Raw genomic sequence first — 14,951 nt, 5'->3', positions numbered from 1 at the left:
GCGTTGCTAGCCAGTACTGCCATTAGACGATAAAAACTTATCGACGCAGAAAAAAAGATATTGCACCTTTACTAAGGCGTTCTGTTCTATATTTGAATTGTCGCGTTCCCACGATCGCGCGCGCCAGTTGCGCGTCTGCCCCGAGGGGTTTTGTGTTTTTTGCTGGCATTATGAACACGATGCGTGTGACGTGGCGACTGATGCGAGGAAACGTGTAAACGCGCCTCTATCACGTATCTTGAGAGATTATTGATTGTCTTGAAACTTTATAAGATCTTTATATATCTTGCAGTAATAAGAAACATGTTCTATATTTGTCACAGAATAGGATTCAATTTCGTTAGTTCGTTACCCTTCTGAAAAATGGCATGCCTTTGTATACCTATATTTTTTTCATTGATTTTAGTAGAGTTGGTAATAATTAGTTATATTACAAGCGAGATATATTACCCGCTTAACTGCCATAGAACAGAACGGTTAAATCTCTGATAAGAACCTCATGGGTCATGATTGTAAACACCCAATCATGTAAACATTGTTTTCATGCGCACTTAGCCACTAATTTATTTTTAACCGACTTCAAAAAAAGGAGGAGGTTCTCAATTCGTCGGGATATTTATTTTTTTTTTTTTTTTTTATATATTTTTTTTTATGTATGTTCACCGATAACTCCGCCGTTTATAAACCGATTTTGAAAATTCTTTTTTTGTTGTATTGGGTTGAGCTTCCAGGTGGTCCCATTTTTTTTTCAGAATTTTATCTCACCCCTAAGGGTGGGTAAAGGGGTAAAAACAGGGTATGAATTTCCATTTTGGACACATATTAACCGATTCTAATGAAATTAAGAACGTAAATATAGTTCTTATAACAATAAAATATGATGGTGACCTTGAGCTGATCTGATGATGGAAACGGAAGGCAGTCAAGGGAACTCCTCAACGGTATATAGCAACTACCTCGTGTTTAGGCTTGAATGATTCGTATTGATTAGTAGGACTTTTTGGTATCATTTGCATCTTACTTTTGATTAAAAATTATTGCAAATAAACTAAAAACTATAAAATAAAATAATAATTAAAAAAAATTAAAAACCGACTTCAAAAAACCACTAAAATGTAAGTAATAATTTAAGGTTTACAAAAATTATATGTGACAGTACAAATATACCTAAGCAGGAACTGTTCTTTTTTGAAGTTGGTGCCATATTTCTTCAGATTACTTTGTCACTGCACCAACATCAAAAAAGAACAGTTCTTGCTTAGGTATATTTGTACTGTCACATATAATTTGTGTAAACCTTAAATTATTACTTACATTTTAGTGGTTTTTTGAAGTCGGTTTTTAATTTTTTAATAATACACAGTTAATCAATAGAGGGCATGTGCATAAAAAGTTGATCTTACAGTTTAACGGCATTACCAAAGCTATATCGACGTTACAAGCTTTGGAATTAGAGCGAAAATCGAATACGAGGTCGAAAATAAAGCTTTCATACCATGTTTTTGACAAAGGAACTCTGTAGCTGGTGGTTTAAATTTCGAATTGTCCGTCGCGTGGAGCTCAGAACAAGCGACGGTTGTTAAGGGAAGTGCACACATTGCGCTCGGGATCCGTTCCCACGATGCACGCGACACATGGCGCGAGCCCTTACGCATGGCTTGAACAACGGTGACGCGTGCACAAAAAATAGCCAAGCCATTACCGACTTTAACTCTATAGTAATACAGTGACAGCTCTGGTCATTGATTTCGTGCTGATCAACGTTGACACGCGTATATAAAAACCTTCTTGTCTCGTACTTAGCGGATTCACTTACCTCCCTCAGATAGGCTCAGGTCTTTAATGTAGGTAACTTTAAATGTATAATCATGATCACTTTCTGATGGATTTCGGATTAAGTAGCAGTAGGTAATAACTGTTAAGGTGGCCGGTAGACACTGGACTAGACTCGCACAGGACCGGAAGACATGGCGTGATAGGCAAGAGGCTTATACCCAGCAGTGGGCAGATACGGGCTGAAAATGATGATGATGATGATGAGGTAATAACGATGCAAAAGCAGCAGAATAAACATTTGTTACGCAAAAGTATCGAACTACTAGTCTTAAATTGCATTTACAAATAATTTTATATTAAATATCAATTGTATACAATTCGTATCGAATGTCGATTAGATGACAATGACTTTATGTAATTCAAAAAGTTTAAGTGTTCAGTGATTTTCCTTGAAATGATGTTGACATGAATATTTTTACTAGGACTACCTATCTTAAATTATTACAAACATGAGCTAACCGTCGCATGAGTATTTTTTCTATCACAAATGATAATTTTATCTAGAATTATATTAATTATATAGGTAGCTTATAAAGAGTTACATTAAATTCACCGAAAATATTCAAGACTGTGTGACAAAAACCTTGTTTGCGGCGATAAGACCTAAACAACACTTCATCGCCGAAGCAGACCAATCATGACACCACCAAAAAACCTTCCCCACCAAGGTCAAGTAAATCGGTTCCAATTCCGAATTTTAAATTTCGAATGGCGCTGTTTTTTAAGCGGGGGCAGGTGACGGTACAACTGTCGTGGAGAGCGATCGTTCCCACGCTTCGCGAACACCGGGCGTCAGACAACTTTGTATAGTACGTTGTGATGTGTGTGTACGCTACTTTATGGAATTAGCGTCGATTATGGAAAATTATGAGTTGGCATATGGACGCCTATTGTCTTTGCCTCGTTGATGCTTTGTCGATAAATCGTAATTTTGCGATGGTGTAATTGGAGTAGTAGGGAAGTATAGATGTATATATTACTAGAGTGCCATTTTTTTTAAATGCTCTGTAAATTTACTAAGTCGATGAAAAGCAAGGGTAGCCGTTTAACTTCCGTAAAGAAACTTGCAATTATAAATTTCTAACTTAAAAAAAGTTGTTAGACCTTTATATAAAGCAATAAAAAAATGTTTTTTTCAGATGGATATTAATTTAAATTTTTTAAACATAGAAAATATAACTTTGTTTAACTAAATCAGCTAAAAGCTATAAGTACAAATAAGAGCCATCTGTTGAAATGTCTCGAAACTAACAACGAGAAGAAAGACGATAGATCCTTAGATCACGCAAGACGAAGGGGATCGGAAGTTTTGCAAGACAATAGACCGACAGACAATACGTTCCAGGTCAAAGTTTAGTGCAATTGTTATAGCCGTGAGAAAGGGCGAGATTTCGCAAGCAAACCAGGGGAGATTTTAGTATATATTTTAAATTTCTTACCTTGAGGTGTTCAGTTATAATTTAAAGACGGAATGAGGAAGTAACGGTACTGCTGTTCAGCTGAAGAAATAATATTATGGATGAATCTTCAGGAGTAGTGCCGAAAATATTCAAAAAGTGCCGGATACGTATTTCTACTAAATGTTTTTTTTTTGTGTTAAAACAAGTGTGAGAGTGAATCTAAGAAATCATTGCTTTACATTTTAAAAGTGACTGTTGCGGCCTTTCATATCAATAGTTTGGTGTTCCAATAGGTTAATATTGTGTCGGTGTTATTGAAAAAAAAAACTGGTGCACAATTTATTTAAACAACACATACACATATTTACTTAGCTTGTTAATGAAACACATGTGGTAATTAATTAATGACTCATTTGTGTTGTTCGAATAATTCTTACCCAAAAATATATTATAGTTAAAAAGTACGATGTTTCTAGTATGTTTGTACATAAGGTACTTATTTTAGTAAAATTAATTCTTAAACTTGGTACCTATGTGTTAAATAAGTACATAATTTTATTAGACATTATTTATGAAATATGTACTTATAAATAAGGAACAATTATCGCAATTACAAAATCTGATGTTTAACTGTAGCTAGCTCACCGTTTGACGTCAGTATGTACAATTAAATATATAACTGTGTGTGTGTGCATAAAATATATGATAAAATACATAACTGTGTGTGTATGTGTGTGTGTGTGTGTGTGTGTGTGTGTGTGTGTGTGTGTGTGTAATTGTGTAATTGTGTATGTGTGTGTGTGTTAAGTGTGTTTCTGAAAGTGAAACAAGTGCCGTATCATCTGTGCTAACTGATGATATCATCATGCTTGAGGCAACGCGTGCGTACAAATTATATAAAATAACACACAAGGCATGACTTTAATAACATATTTGTTTTTTCCATAAATAATTTGTAGCTACAAATCTTGTTGTTAGTTTGGAGACATTTCAACAATCAAAAGCTAAAGATCGCATCCAGTGGCGTGCTTTGGGAGAGGCCTACGTCCAGCAGTGGATTGCTATAGGCTGATGATGATGATGACAAATCTTGAGTCATGTAGATAGTAGTAGACCACAAGTACAGAGTGTGGTACAAAATAATCTAAATATCTATTGAGACTCAACGTTACCGCTACGGATCTTCTCTCCTGAATTAGATCATCACGATATTCACGAAAGTTTTTTTTAATTACCTATTCAGAATACTAATTTATAAACTACATGAGAGTTTTACATAAATTTAAAATACTAACCTATAAAATATGCATAACAAAATCAATTATGTATGCCTTGGTCTAAGACTTAGGAGCACCTATATGCCTCGTAGATTTCATGCGTAGGAAATTTATAGCACTATAGCAACATTAACGACAGAACCTAATTGCAATAAATCTCGGGAACAGAAGCACTGCCACTCTGGTATAATTGCTTTTATATCACCACGCCGCTGCTCTAATACCACTTTAATTGTAATTGAAAACTAATTAACTGGCGGCGCTCTACTATCTTCAATTAACCATAGATCATATTGATTACAGCTTCTAATAACAGTCTGCAAAGTAATGACCTTTCAGAGCGTTGCACGTGCACCAGAAAAAGTAATTTTCTCTCCGAAATGCACGTGTCCGGACAAGGAATGCAGAAAAAAGGTTTTAACCCAAATTTCGTAAGAGTTGCGAAATTGGGACTAGGCAAGGAGGTAAAAGTAAGGGTTGAAAAAAAAATCCTTTCTTCAACCCGTAAGTCCGAGCTTCGCATTTGAATTCGGAACACGTGCATCGGACCGCAACAATACGCCCGATGAGTCACAGTCTCGACTCGACTCGAACGACGTTTATTATTAAACTCGAGAGAATAAAAAAAAACGATAAGCGCTCACTCGGTATAGCGAGCGTCAAGGAATTGTGCATCTGCCGAAATTTCTCACGGAGCTGTCCTTCGTATGGTATTATTAACAGAACCTACGTATTATAGATCTGGGTCCAGTTTCTGATAAGTTGGCGGGTAGCGGTATATTGCCAACTTATTTAATAGCGACAATTAGCATATCAGGTTTTAGTAGCGATACAGTAATAACTTTAGCGCTGCAAGATATTGTATTATTTCGTAGCGATTAATTGTTACTTTACGGTAGTTTATGGTGTTGGAATGTGTATGTTTTTTTTATAAGAACTTGTGGATACTTGATTCTGCATAAAGGATGTTTTTTGATGATGTAAGTATTTTTAAATTTTCATTAGAAATTAATGCTATTAAAGAATGTTTACTGAACCAAAAATGGTGACGGCGGCGCACGCTGTTTTCATTTAATTTTCACTGAAAATCAGTTCTAATTATAAATGTCTTTCTTTACAAATAAATAGTACCTACCCATAAATCAAGACACAATTGTGAAAGTTGGATGCACGTGCAAACTTCAATTACAATTGACAATTGCATTGTTATTTGGTTCTCTCCTTTTGCTTACTACGAGTATTGTTATTCTTAGCGTAATCTGCGTAGTACAAAACTACGTTTGCATTGTACAATTCAGTTTTTTTATGAATTCTTCAGAAGCATGTCTTGACTTGTTGGTCGTAAGATTTCTGAGGCAGGTTGAAACTTGCTCGTATGCATTTTGCACTTGCACAATTTTGCATCGGCTGTGGTAGTTAATGTATTCCATAAAATACTTAATTATGAACAGGTATTGGTAGAGGTCTTGATGAAGAAGGCCGAGGACAGATTATTGTGGCCCTCCCTGGGATAATGTAGTATAGATGTGGCCGACTTTTATCAGTGTTTTCTAGCCATTAAAATTATAATTACTTAAGTATTCTAAGGTACCTACTCATAATTAAGTATACAATTTTTGTACTTATTTAAGCATACTTTCTTAGGCAAGGTGTTAATAAGGAGGGTTGTCACAAAAGTAAATAATGAAAGAGTGATGATGATCTTTTGTGCCTCAATATTTATGATAATAAGAAAACTGTACATACCTAGTTCATTTCGTAAGGCATCGTACAGGATTCCCAAAAAAGGAAAAAAGAAAACATATTATTTTGCACTTCAAGGTGAAAGCTCAAGGTTTGAATTCTATCATCATTACTAATTATTTAGAATTTTAGAGCAAGTGGCATGGCATGTAGGTATGTATCTTCCCTCAGAGCTTACTTATTCATAGTAAAAAGTATGATCTATGTATGATTCGGAGACACACAGCATGCTCTATTAAATAAGTGCAATTAACAGGTAGAGCTTTTATGCATGTATCCTATTTACCTTAGCAAATTGTGGATATCTTTTGTTGACTGAATCTACTTAGATCAATCATCTGTTAAATATTGAATTTGGCAATTAAAATCATCAAAGCTTTCTTCGACCATTATCTTAACGACAATCTCAAACACCAAGCTACCCAACTGATTGCGCCCGTCATTCAAAATCAGAAACCATTCCATTATAAATATCACGGCATGACATTTAAAAAGTAAAAAAGTTATAAACAGCCAGAGTCTGTAAAAAGTGACCATTAAGAGGCGGTAGCTCGCCCCGAGGCCTGCACGTGCGCGAGCGAACCGCCTTAAATGGCAACATCGGCAACTCGAGATGATAAGTGGTAAGTACAGGACTCGCGCGAGCCGCTCGACCAGTTCTTGAGCTAGTCTCGAGCCATTCAAGTTTATAGCCGGCGTTCACGTTGTCTTATTGGATTTAAATGCGGCTTATACTGTTAGGCGGCTACCGTGCTGCCTTATTGAGCCCTCATGTAAAAGCTATTTAGTTGCATGTTTTATTACTTGCATTGGCTATATTGATATTTCTTCTAGGTAAAGTTGGTTGTATGAATATCAGGGGTGTAAGTAGAGTGAAAAGATATAAAATAATTTTAAATGTTGTTTTATTTTTCAGTAATACCATTCATAACAATGTAAAAGCTGTATTTTAAACAGCATAAATAATTCCCTAAAATTATTAAAGCTCAGTGGAAGATCACAATTTTAAAGCCCTACGCTAAAACCTACACTAAAACTTATACAATAGCAATCATTGAATCAAAAATTCAAAAAAATTAAAGCTTCTCAGGAGTTTTGTTTATCACGAGTATTGAGCAAACCCTACGCTAGACCTAACCCTAACATGGCACCTTCAAACTAAAGCTAAAATCACAGACGAGTTGCAGAAACCGAGCAGGCACTGGTTTCACGGAAGACACTGATAGTGTTGGTCGACGGAGGTCTAGGCTTGGACCCATCTGTCGGCGAAGGCCGGGTACTGCTGCTCGGCGGTCTGGCACTCGGTGTAGCAGTGCGCGGCGGCGAAGTCCCCGTCGGCCTTGGAGGCGGAGGTCCAGAAGAAGGTGCCGGCGTCGGTGCGCGCGAAGTGCACGGGGATGTAGCTGTCCCGGGCCACGGGCGCGGCGGCGCAGGCGGCGCTGGAGTCGTACACGAAGATGGCGGCGTCCTGGCTGCAGGCGTCCAGCTCGGCGCGCAGCTTCCTCTCGAGCGCCTCGTTGGCGCTGTTGTCCTCGGCCTCGACGCACGTGGCGCAAGTTTTGGCGGGAACGCGCTTCGTCACAGTTTTCTTGATCATTTTCAGGAGCGGCTTGAGCAGCGCCTTGATGCCGCTGTTCTTCATCTTGTCACTGTTGTATTTGTTCTCGTTCATCGAGTTGTTGGAGGCGATGATGTATTCGTTGTTGGCGTAGTAAGACATGTTGGAGAGTGGAGGGAACGTGTGTCGCAAGAGAGATCACAGGCAGTTGTGTGGGGCTGATCGGGCGCGCGGGCCTTTTATACCGGCGCGGCCGCCCTCGCCGCGAAGCCCCCGTGTCCGTGAAAGCTCCCCTTGCGTGTGTGCGTGAGGGTGTGTGTGTTCACGGAGAAATTGCTCTCAAGTTTGTTGGTGCGTGTCATGTTACATCTTTACCGAGTGCAGTAGGGTTGAAAGCTTTGAAGATGTTTTGTTACGGCTTTGGAATGCGCTTTGTAATTTTCAGTCTGCATGAAGTCTAATGAATACCAATATAACTTCTATAGTAACCACTGAATCATTACTGGCTATTGTAACATTTTAAAGTTCTATTGCACATTTTACAGCACGCCAAGCACTGTTTACATTACGGCATTACTACGAGCTTTTCATTATCAACATTTGTTTCCACTTTAGCCGAGTCCCTTTCCATTGTATTCCGACAATTGCCTGCTACTCGAAACAAGTGTTAGTATGAAGCTTTTCTAATGATCATTGTTTACCCACGTGCCGTTCACGCGCCTCAGTACTCTGGGAAAAATGGCCACATGGCGCTAGTTAATATAACCCCATATTTGGGGTTACGGCTGTGACAATGCGATTGTTATCGACCCCTCGGGTCACGGAGTCAGTGGGTCCCCTCGCTGACCCCTGCGCACGCGCCGCGCTCGCTCCACCATACACCTGATGAAGAGTAAAGTGCTGATAACAAGTAGTGTACATTTATTATTAGAATCGTGGCTTGAACAGATTAAGCTACAAGATTTTAGGACAGCAATCTAAGCGGATAACAGGCCCGTCTGGAACGTTTATGAGCATGTTTATGAGGGTGCTCTAAAACGTAATTTAACCCTATCTCTAAATCAAGCATTTGAGTTATTTCAACCAAGAGGTTCATTAGCATTTTGTTTATAAAAAGAATTATTAGATATAAAATGCCACCTACACACAAATATTCATTTTTAACCGGTACAAACTTGTTAGATTTTTTCTTAAGTGTCCGAGGAGGATTGTAAAAAAATAAAGTTTTAAAAGAAATCAGTGTAGCGGTGATAGTGCGGCGGCCAATGGGGAGCGCGCGCGGCGGCAGGTGCTGCGCGCCGACACACACACACCGCACACACGCGCAGCGTCGAGCGAGCCTGCACACGTGCATTCGAGGGGGATGAACGTATCCAAACCACTCGCGAATGAGCAGGACAACCAACATTTTTTATTGATATGAATAGATTCACGACTCCCTCATCTCCAAAATAGGGTAACGCAAAGGCTAATTTGGTTATTGAAAATTGTGGGGTGGTTCGTGGGAACGCTCTCTGCTCCGCGGTTCCCAGGGTAGCTTGCACATTGAGTTTTTTCCGGCCGATTCGGAACCGCGACAGATGGCAAGCGGGCGCGCCGATTATTCCCGTTTTGCTTCGTAATAATAAATCCTATAGGATATCGGAATTGAGCATTCCATTTTGATGGCTCATCGCGTTTTGTGTGAGGGCTGGCCGAGGGATGGAGATGTAAACAAGTGTAAAGGGGTCAGTGGAACTCGCTCTGTAATTAAATGTCTATTAGAACCATTTTGGAGTTATTAGGGATGATTATTAAGGGTTGCATTTGTGACTTTTGTTTCCTTTTTTGTGGATTGCACCAATTAGAAGCTTGCGTGGGAGGGTTATGGAGCAGCATTATTTCCTTAATAGGGTTAGTTAAAAATTTAATAGAGGACATCAGAATATAATTGAAGATGAAAGATGTTACTTCTAGGACGAAGTTCTAGTAATCGTATGCCACTTTATTCTCAGACAAATTATCCCGATTTCCCAGGTATCCCACGCATTTTTTCTTCAACGCGACCGTTTATCAAGTTTTACGTGGACGGCCAGTAACTTCCCACGTCCCAGGGCAATGCAAAAAGTTTGTGCAACAATAGCAGATATCGTCTTAAAAGATACTGGCCACGAAGAAGAATACACTTGCGTCATTTTTGAAAATGGAAAAAGTGGGCCTATTGTGTGTAATGTCCCCCGGCGTGACAAGTGCGTGAGAACGCGTCTGATTGGGCCTAGGGCGGGGGTGCACGACCCCGTAGTACCTTTGTTTGTGGACGCACTTGCCGCGCCAACCGTACCTGGGGTGGCTCAGATTGGGGTTTGAATTATTTGACTATGACACGGTTTGTTAGTTTTCAATCTGAATGATTAATACAGGGGATGTATAAAGTTATGAAATATCATGTAAGTACCTATAGGAATTTATTTGAATGTTATAATTTTTTTGTAGTACTTGTTTGCTTGATATAGTTAGTCATGTATGATGTATTGTTTCGGTTAGTTCAGTGGTTTCATACTGTCGTATTAATACTATTAATCACATAAACATTAACTTATCTGCATGAATCTGCATTAACAATATAAATTATTATGTTGAGAATAAATCTTGTGACTTTAATGGTCTTCACCGTAATAACTATTTGTAATTTATTTGTAAGTACGACCTTCATTTTAAGCACAGCTACAGCTTGTATTATCATTAACACTGCAGCTGATAAACCGATAAAGAAAATATACTTAGCCAATGCTCACAAAAACTACAACGAACATCTTTAATCAAAGGTGAAAAAAATCAAATCACCCCCATACAGAGTGTGGGAATTTCAGTTAGGTGGAACAAGCGAGGGTGGAAAATAAAGGAGACGAATGTATAAATCATCCCCTAATAGCTCTTTTGTTGCACTTGTTGCGTGTTGCGTAGGAGCAACGGAGGGGAGGCTACGCAACACAGCCACAGCATTAGCAGGTAGATCCCCATTGTTGTAAGATTTTGCATTTGTATACCGAGATTCGTTATTAATTTCGAGGTTTGGGTGATTTATAAGAAAAAAATTAAGTTCATGATTATGAGAAATTTTAGTGGAATGGTAAATAGTAATATTTTTTATGAATATATTAAGTTAGGTTGGTTTTGAAATAACTATGCACTGGGGTACCTATAATTTGTATCTACATAAGTATTTACAGTTATACCATTGTTTTGTATAATCACGTGATGCGGTGGTTGCTGACAATCACAATATTAATTATTTAAGCTATTCTATCTAGAGTCGCATCACATGAGTACAAAATGTACCTACAGTAAAAAGCGGGTGGCCCACTTGTGAGTCACCTCTTACTACCCCTTCGGGGATTATAAGTCGTTAGCATAATCTTCTTAGCATAGTTATTGATATTTTGTGTTGTTAATTTAATAAATGAAGTTACAGTTCCACAGCTATTTACTGTATTCTAATTCTAGCCCCTATAAACACATCATAGCACAAGAATGATGCAAATCCATTTATATCGGTATCACTAAATTTATACTACCAGTTATTGAATATAATAAATTCATATTAACAGGCAATACTCTAGATATCTGTGCTCTATAAAATTTTACTATAATTTCAAAATACTGCCTCCGATGTAAGAGACTCTTAAGGGCAACACTCGTTAATACTTTTACTTTTCTTATTGGAATATATCCTTAATGTATTCGGGAAACAGGAGGATTCATCATCGACTGGATCTTATTTTTTACGTGGTAAGAATTAAAGTTGAAAGGCAGTAGAATTCTATGCGTTAATGATAAAGTGGTAATGACGTGAACTGGATGCTGGGTGGAGTAAGCCCGATTAGTCCCATAAAAAGGGTTAGAATATTGAGGTTTTAATCAGAGATTCGTTGTGGATGTAATAAGTTTTGAGGGATTTTATGATGATTACTCTGTATGTGTATATTATAGAATGTGTCTGACATCAACGAAATTGGTTTTGGGGTAGATTTTTTACGATCTAACTACTGATTATTATGCTTGTTAGATAGTAGGATATTTTGTCTAGAGGTAGGGAACAAAGGTATAGGTAGAATTTAATGCATAGTTTTTACTATAATCAACCGCTAATCGGTTCCTTAATGCCAAATTTTCTTGCTGATTTAATGAATAAAAGAATATAGAAAAACAGTTTTTATAGTTTATTTAGGTTTTCAGTTTCAGTCTATGTTTGGTTTTCTATATCTGTCTTAATTTTTCACAATTTTAGCCTTACATGGTTATCGTTTTATTTTTCACAGCTTTCAATACTTAAATTATCTCTAAGACTCGACTGACTAGTCTGTTAATAGGGTTGAAACTAATGCTTAATTCGACCTACATAGTTGGCGGCGTCAAGTATAATTTTTGTCGTCCATTAATGCCGTAGTACCACAAACATGGTGGACAGCAATTAGGGTGTAATGAATAAAGAGCAATGAACGGCTAATTGAAGCAGTTTGACCAGCAGCGCTATCCAGCTTTTTGCATTTATAAATATAGAGAGCTGGCGCAAATAGATTGAGCGTTTTATAAGTTAGATTCTGTGGGAAACTTAATAGAAAATTTTGGGGAGCGTTAATGAAACGGTAATCTATTTCAGTAAGAAATTATAGATATAATCGAATGGCTAATATATTTACATTTGTTTAATTAATTACCGAATAAAATGGCCTGATTGAAGTGTTTTATTTTGTATATGGTAGATTTTTGAGTAGCTTTTATACTTTCAGTCTGCCCATGTCCCATGTGTTATGCAATACGTAGTGCCAGGCTAATAACTAATTATTATATTATTCAGCACACATTACATTTGGTAAACACGCTTCACCTTAACCTAATACCCTTAATTATCTGGCGACAAACGTTATATCAAATTGTAATTACTATTAATAACTGCTCAGTTCCACTGAAAGTTTTACCAAAATACGAGGACCTCTTCACGCCTGTAGGATTTCCCCGCTGTCGCCTATTTGATGAGGACATGCGGGGGCAGGGGAAGTTTCTGTGAATGAGGTGTAATTACGGACAAAGTCAACTTGTGTGTCGATCTGTCAACGGACTCGTCGGTAATCGAGATGCGGCAACCAGCAACAACCCCCGCGAAGGATAATTTATTATGCGCAAGCGCAGGAAGTGGGGATTAGTTGGAGATGACTAATGCGTTGAGACTTAGTGTAATGAAAGAAGGATATTAAGTCTATGTTTAGAAGTTTAGCTTTTTTTGTTAAACGCTTGTGTTGATGTGTTAAGTTTAGGTTCAGAGGGTTGGATATAGGAAATTTTTGTAAGTTAGTATAAATTAAGTAGACTAAAAAGTAATCTTGCCAGTTATAAGACAATAATACAGTGCATTGATTAAATCAATAGACAAGACCGATGATTGTTAGTTATTCTACCAACATGCGTATAGATGCTAGATATCATTGTTACGTCGGCGTCGGGTATCACTCCCGAAGGAATACACGTCTAAAATATTAAATGTTTGTCATTTGCACACATACATCAATATAACCATCTGATAGTATTGATACATAAATATAAACAAAACTTATATGTATCTGGGCGTTGTTAAAAAATATAGGTAAACTTTTATAGATAAAAATCGTTTTATTATAAACAACATTATATATTATAAAAAATAGGACAAACAATATAAGTAAGTACTGCTGTAAACATGCTTTAAATATGTTTATGTTTATTCAATAATATATAAGTCAATGTGTTTATTTAATATGAATATTATAAGATGAGGTCTAGACTTTTTTCCAGTGGACGAATTACGGATCATAACAACGATGATAATGATGACTCATTCATAAAATAGTTTCGTTTGTCAGAATAAGCAACTAGCATCAAGATGCGGTTGGAATTTCTCAAAACAATGTCCACTCGAGCTGAATTTAAAATAGGTTTTTTGATAGCCTATTACTCTCGGGACATTTTTATTAATGCCTATAATTCATAGGGTATTGTTTTAGTTTATAGAAAGGATTGTTCAAGCTGATAGTGGGTTTTTATTATTTATAAGCATGATAGGTGACTGTAAGTTTAGGAATAAAATACGTATATGTTTTGTTTATGCTTAACCTTCATATGTTTTATTACATATGAAAATTTACGGACACAAATAAATAGATTACGTATGTAATAATTTTTACGATTACGTTAAAATGAATCCACATCAAAAACATATAGAGACAAAAATAGAACCACTGCTTTATTTCATTAAATTCAAAGAGCCAAAGTGGAATCCAATTAATAAAATTTGTTTCCTAAACAGGGTACATCTAAAGTCGTTTTATTTTATCTCCTTGAGGGCGTGTCGGGGTGAACAATTTTATTGTAAAAAATGTTCGCTAAGAACCTCGGCGCAGTTCTATTATCTGAGAACACCGAAGTCATTTTAGCTATAATAAGATAACACATTCATGTGGTTCTCAAAGTATAGTATATTAATGTATGTATTTAACAATATTGTGTTTGGTCTGAATAGTAGTAAATGGTAGAGCCGTAGAGGACACTGGCCAGTACACTCCAACTATAGACTTTATAGATGAGTTTTTTAAACGAGTTTTTCCACTGCAATTTTTATAACGTAGGTTAATCGTAGTTGGCTTGCACACTGCCCACTGATAATTTTCATGCATATACGAGTTGTTTAATAATTTCTATTCTATTTTATTTCTATTTTGTATGGGATAGGCCGCCGGACGAGGACAATAGTACGAGAGGCCAGTATTAGTAGCATCAGTGATCTCAATCATGATGAACCTGAACAAGTTTTTAATGCGTAAACTTTGGGAACCATTTTCAAAGCGGCGTGTCAGCGAACCTGTCCCACGAATAGGGAACAGGTACTTTTTTTTATTCCCGTCTTGTTTTTGCGTGCGCGCACGTGTGCCCCTTAATTACCAACGCATACCATAAACAGATCTTTACGCTCCCTTAAATAAATCTTCCACTATTTTTTTCTTCGTGTTTTCTGAGGCCCGTAATTTTGGAGCACGGTTTTCGGTTTACCGGAATGGGGACCGCTCCAATGATCGATGAACGTCTTTTGTTTTTGTAGGGTTTTGGTCCGTAGTCCGTAGCGCTCTG

General features: G+C 37.3%; 1 protein-coding gene across 1 annotated transcript; it reads right to left on the bottom strand.

Annotated features, from left to right (window-relative positions):
- Positions 1-7,144: 7,144 nt before the first annotated feature.
- LOC105398346 (enhancer of split malpha protein) lies at positions 7,145-8,009 on the bottom strand. Its single transcript, XM_011570419.3, has one exon. It carries the CDS (start codon positions 7,974-7,976, stop codon positions 7,500-7,502), a length of 477 nt encoding a protein of 158 aa, XP_011568721.3. The 5' UTR covers positions 7,977-8,009; the 3' UTR covers positions 7,145-7,499.
- Between the last annotated feature and the right edge of the window lie 6,942 nt (positions 8,010-14,951).

This window comes from Plutella xylostella, chromosome 3, assembly GCF_932276165.1.
Source record: "Plutella xylostella chromosome 3, ilPluXylo3.1, whole genome shotgun sequence".
Classification (NCBI taxonomy): domain Eukaryota; kingdom Metazoa; phylum Arthropoda; class Insecta; order Lepidoptera; family Plutellidae; genus Plutella; species Plutella xylostella.
Note: the sequence above shows the minus strand (reverse complement) of the source record. Positions and strands in the feature narration are given on the sequence as shown.

Excerpts from the sequence above, each read along its gene's own strand:
- LOC105398346 (XM_011570419.3), bottom strand. The coding sequence starts at position 7,976 with ATGTCTTACTACGCCAACAACGAATACATCATCGCCTCCAACAACTCG.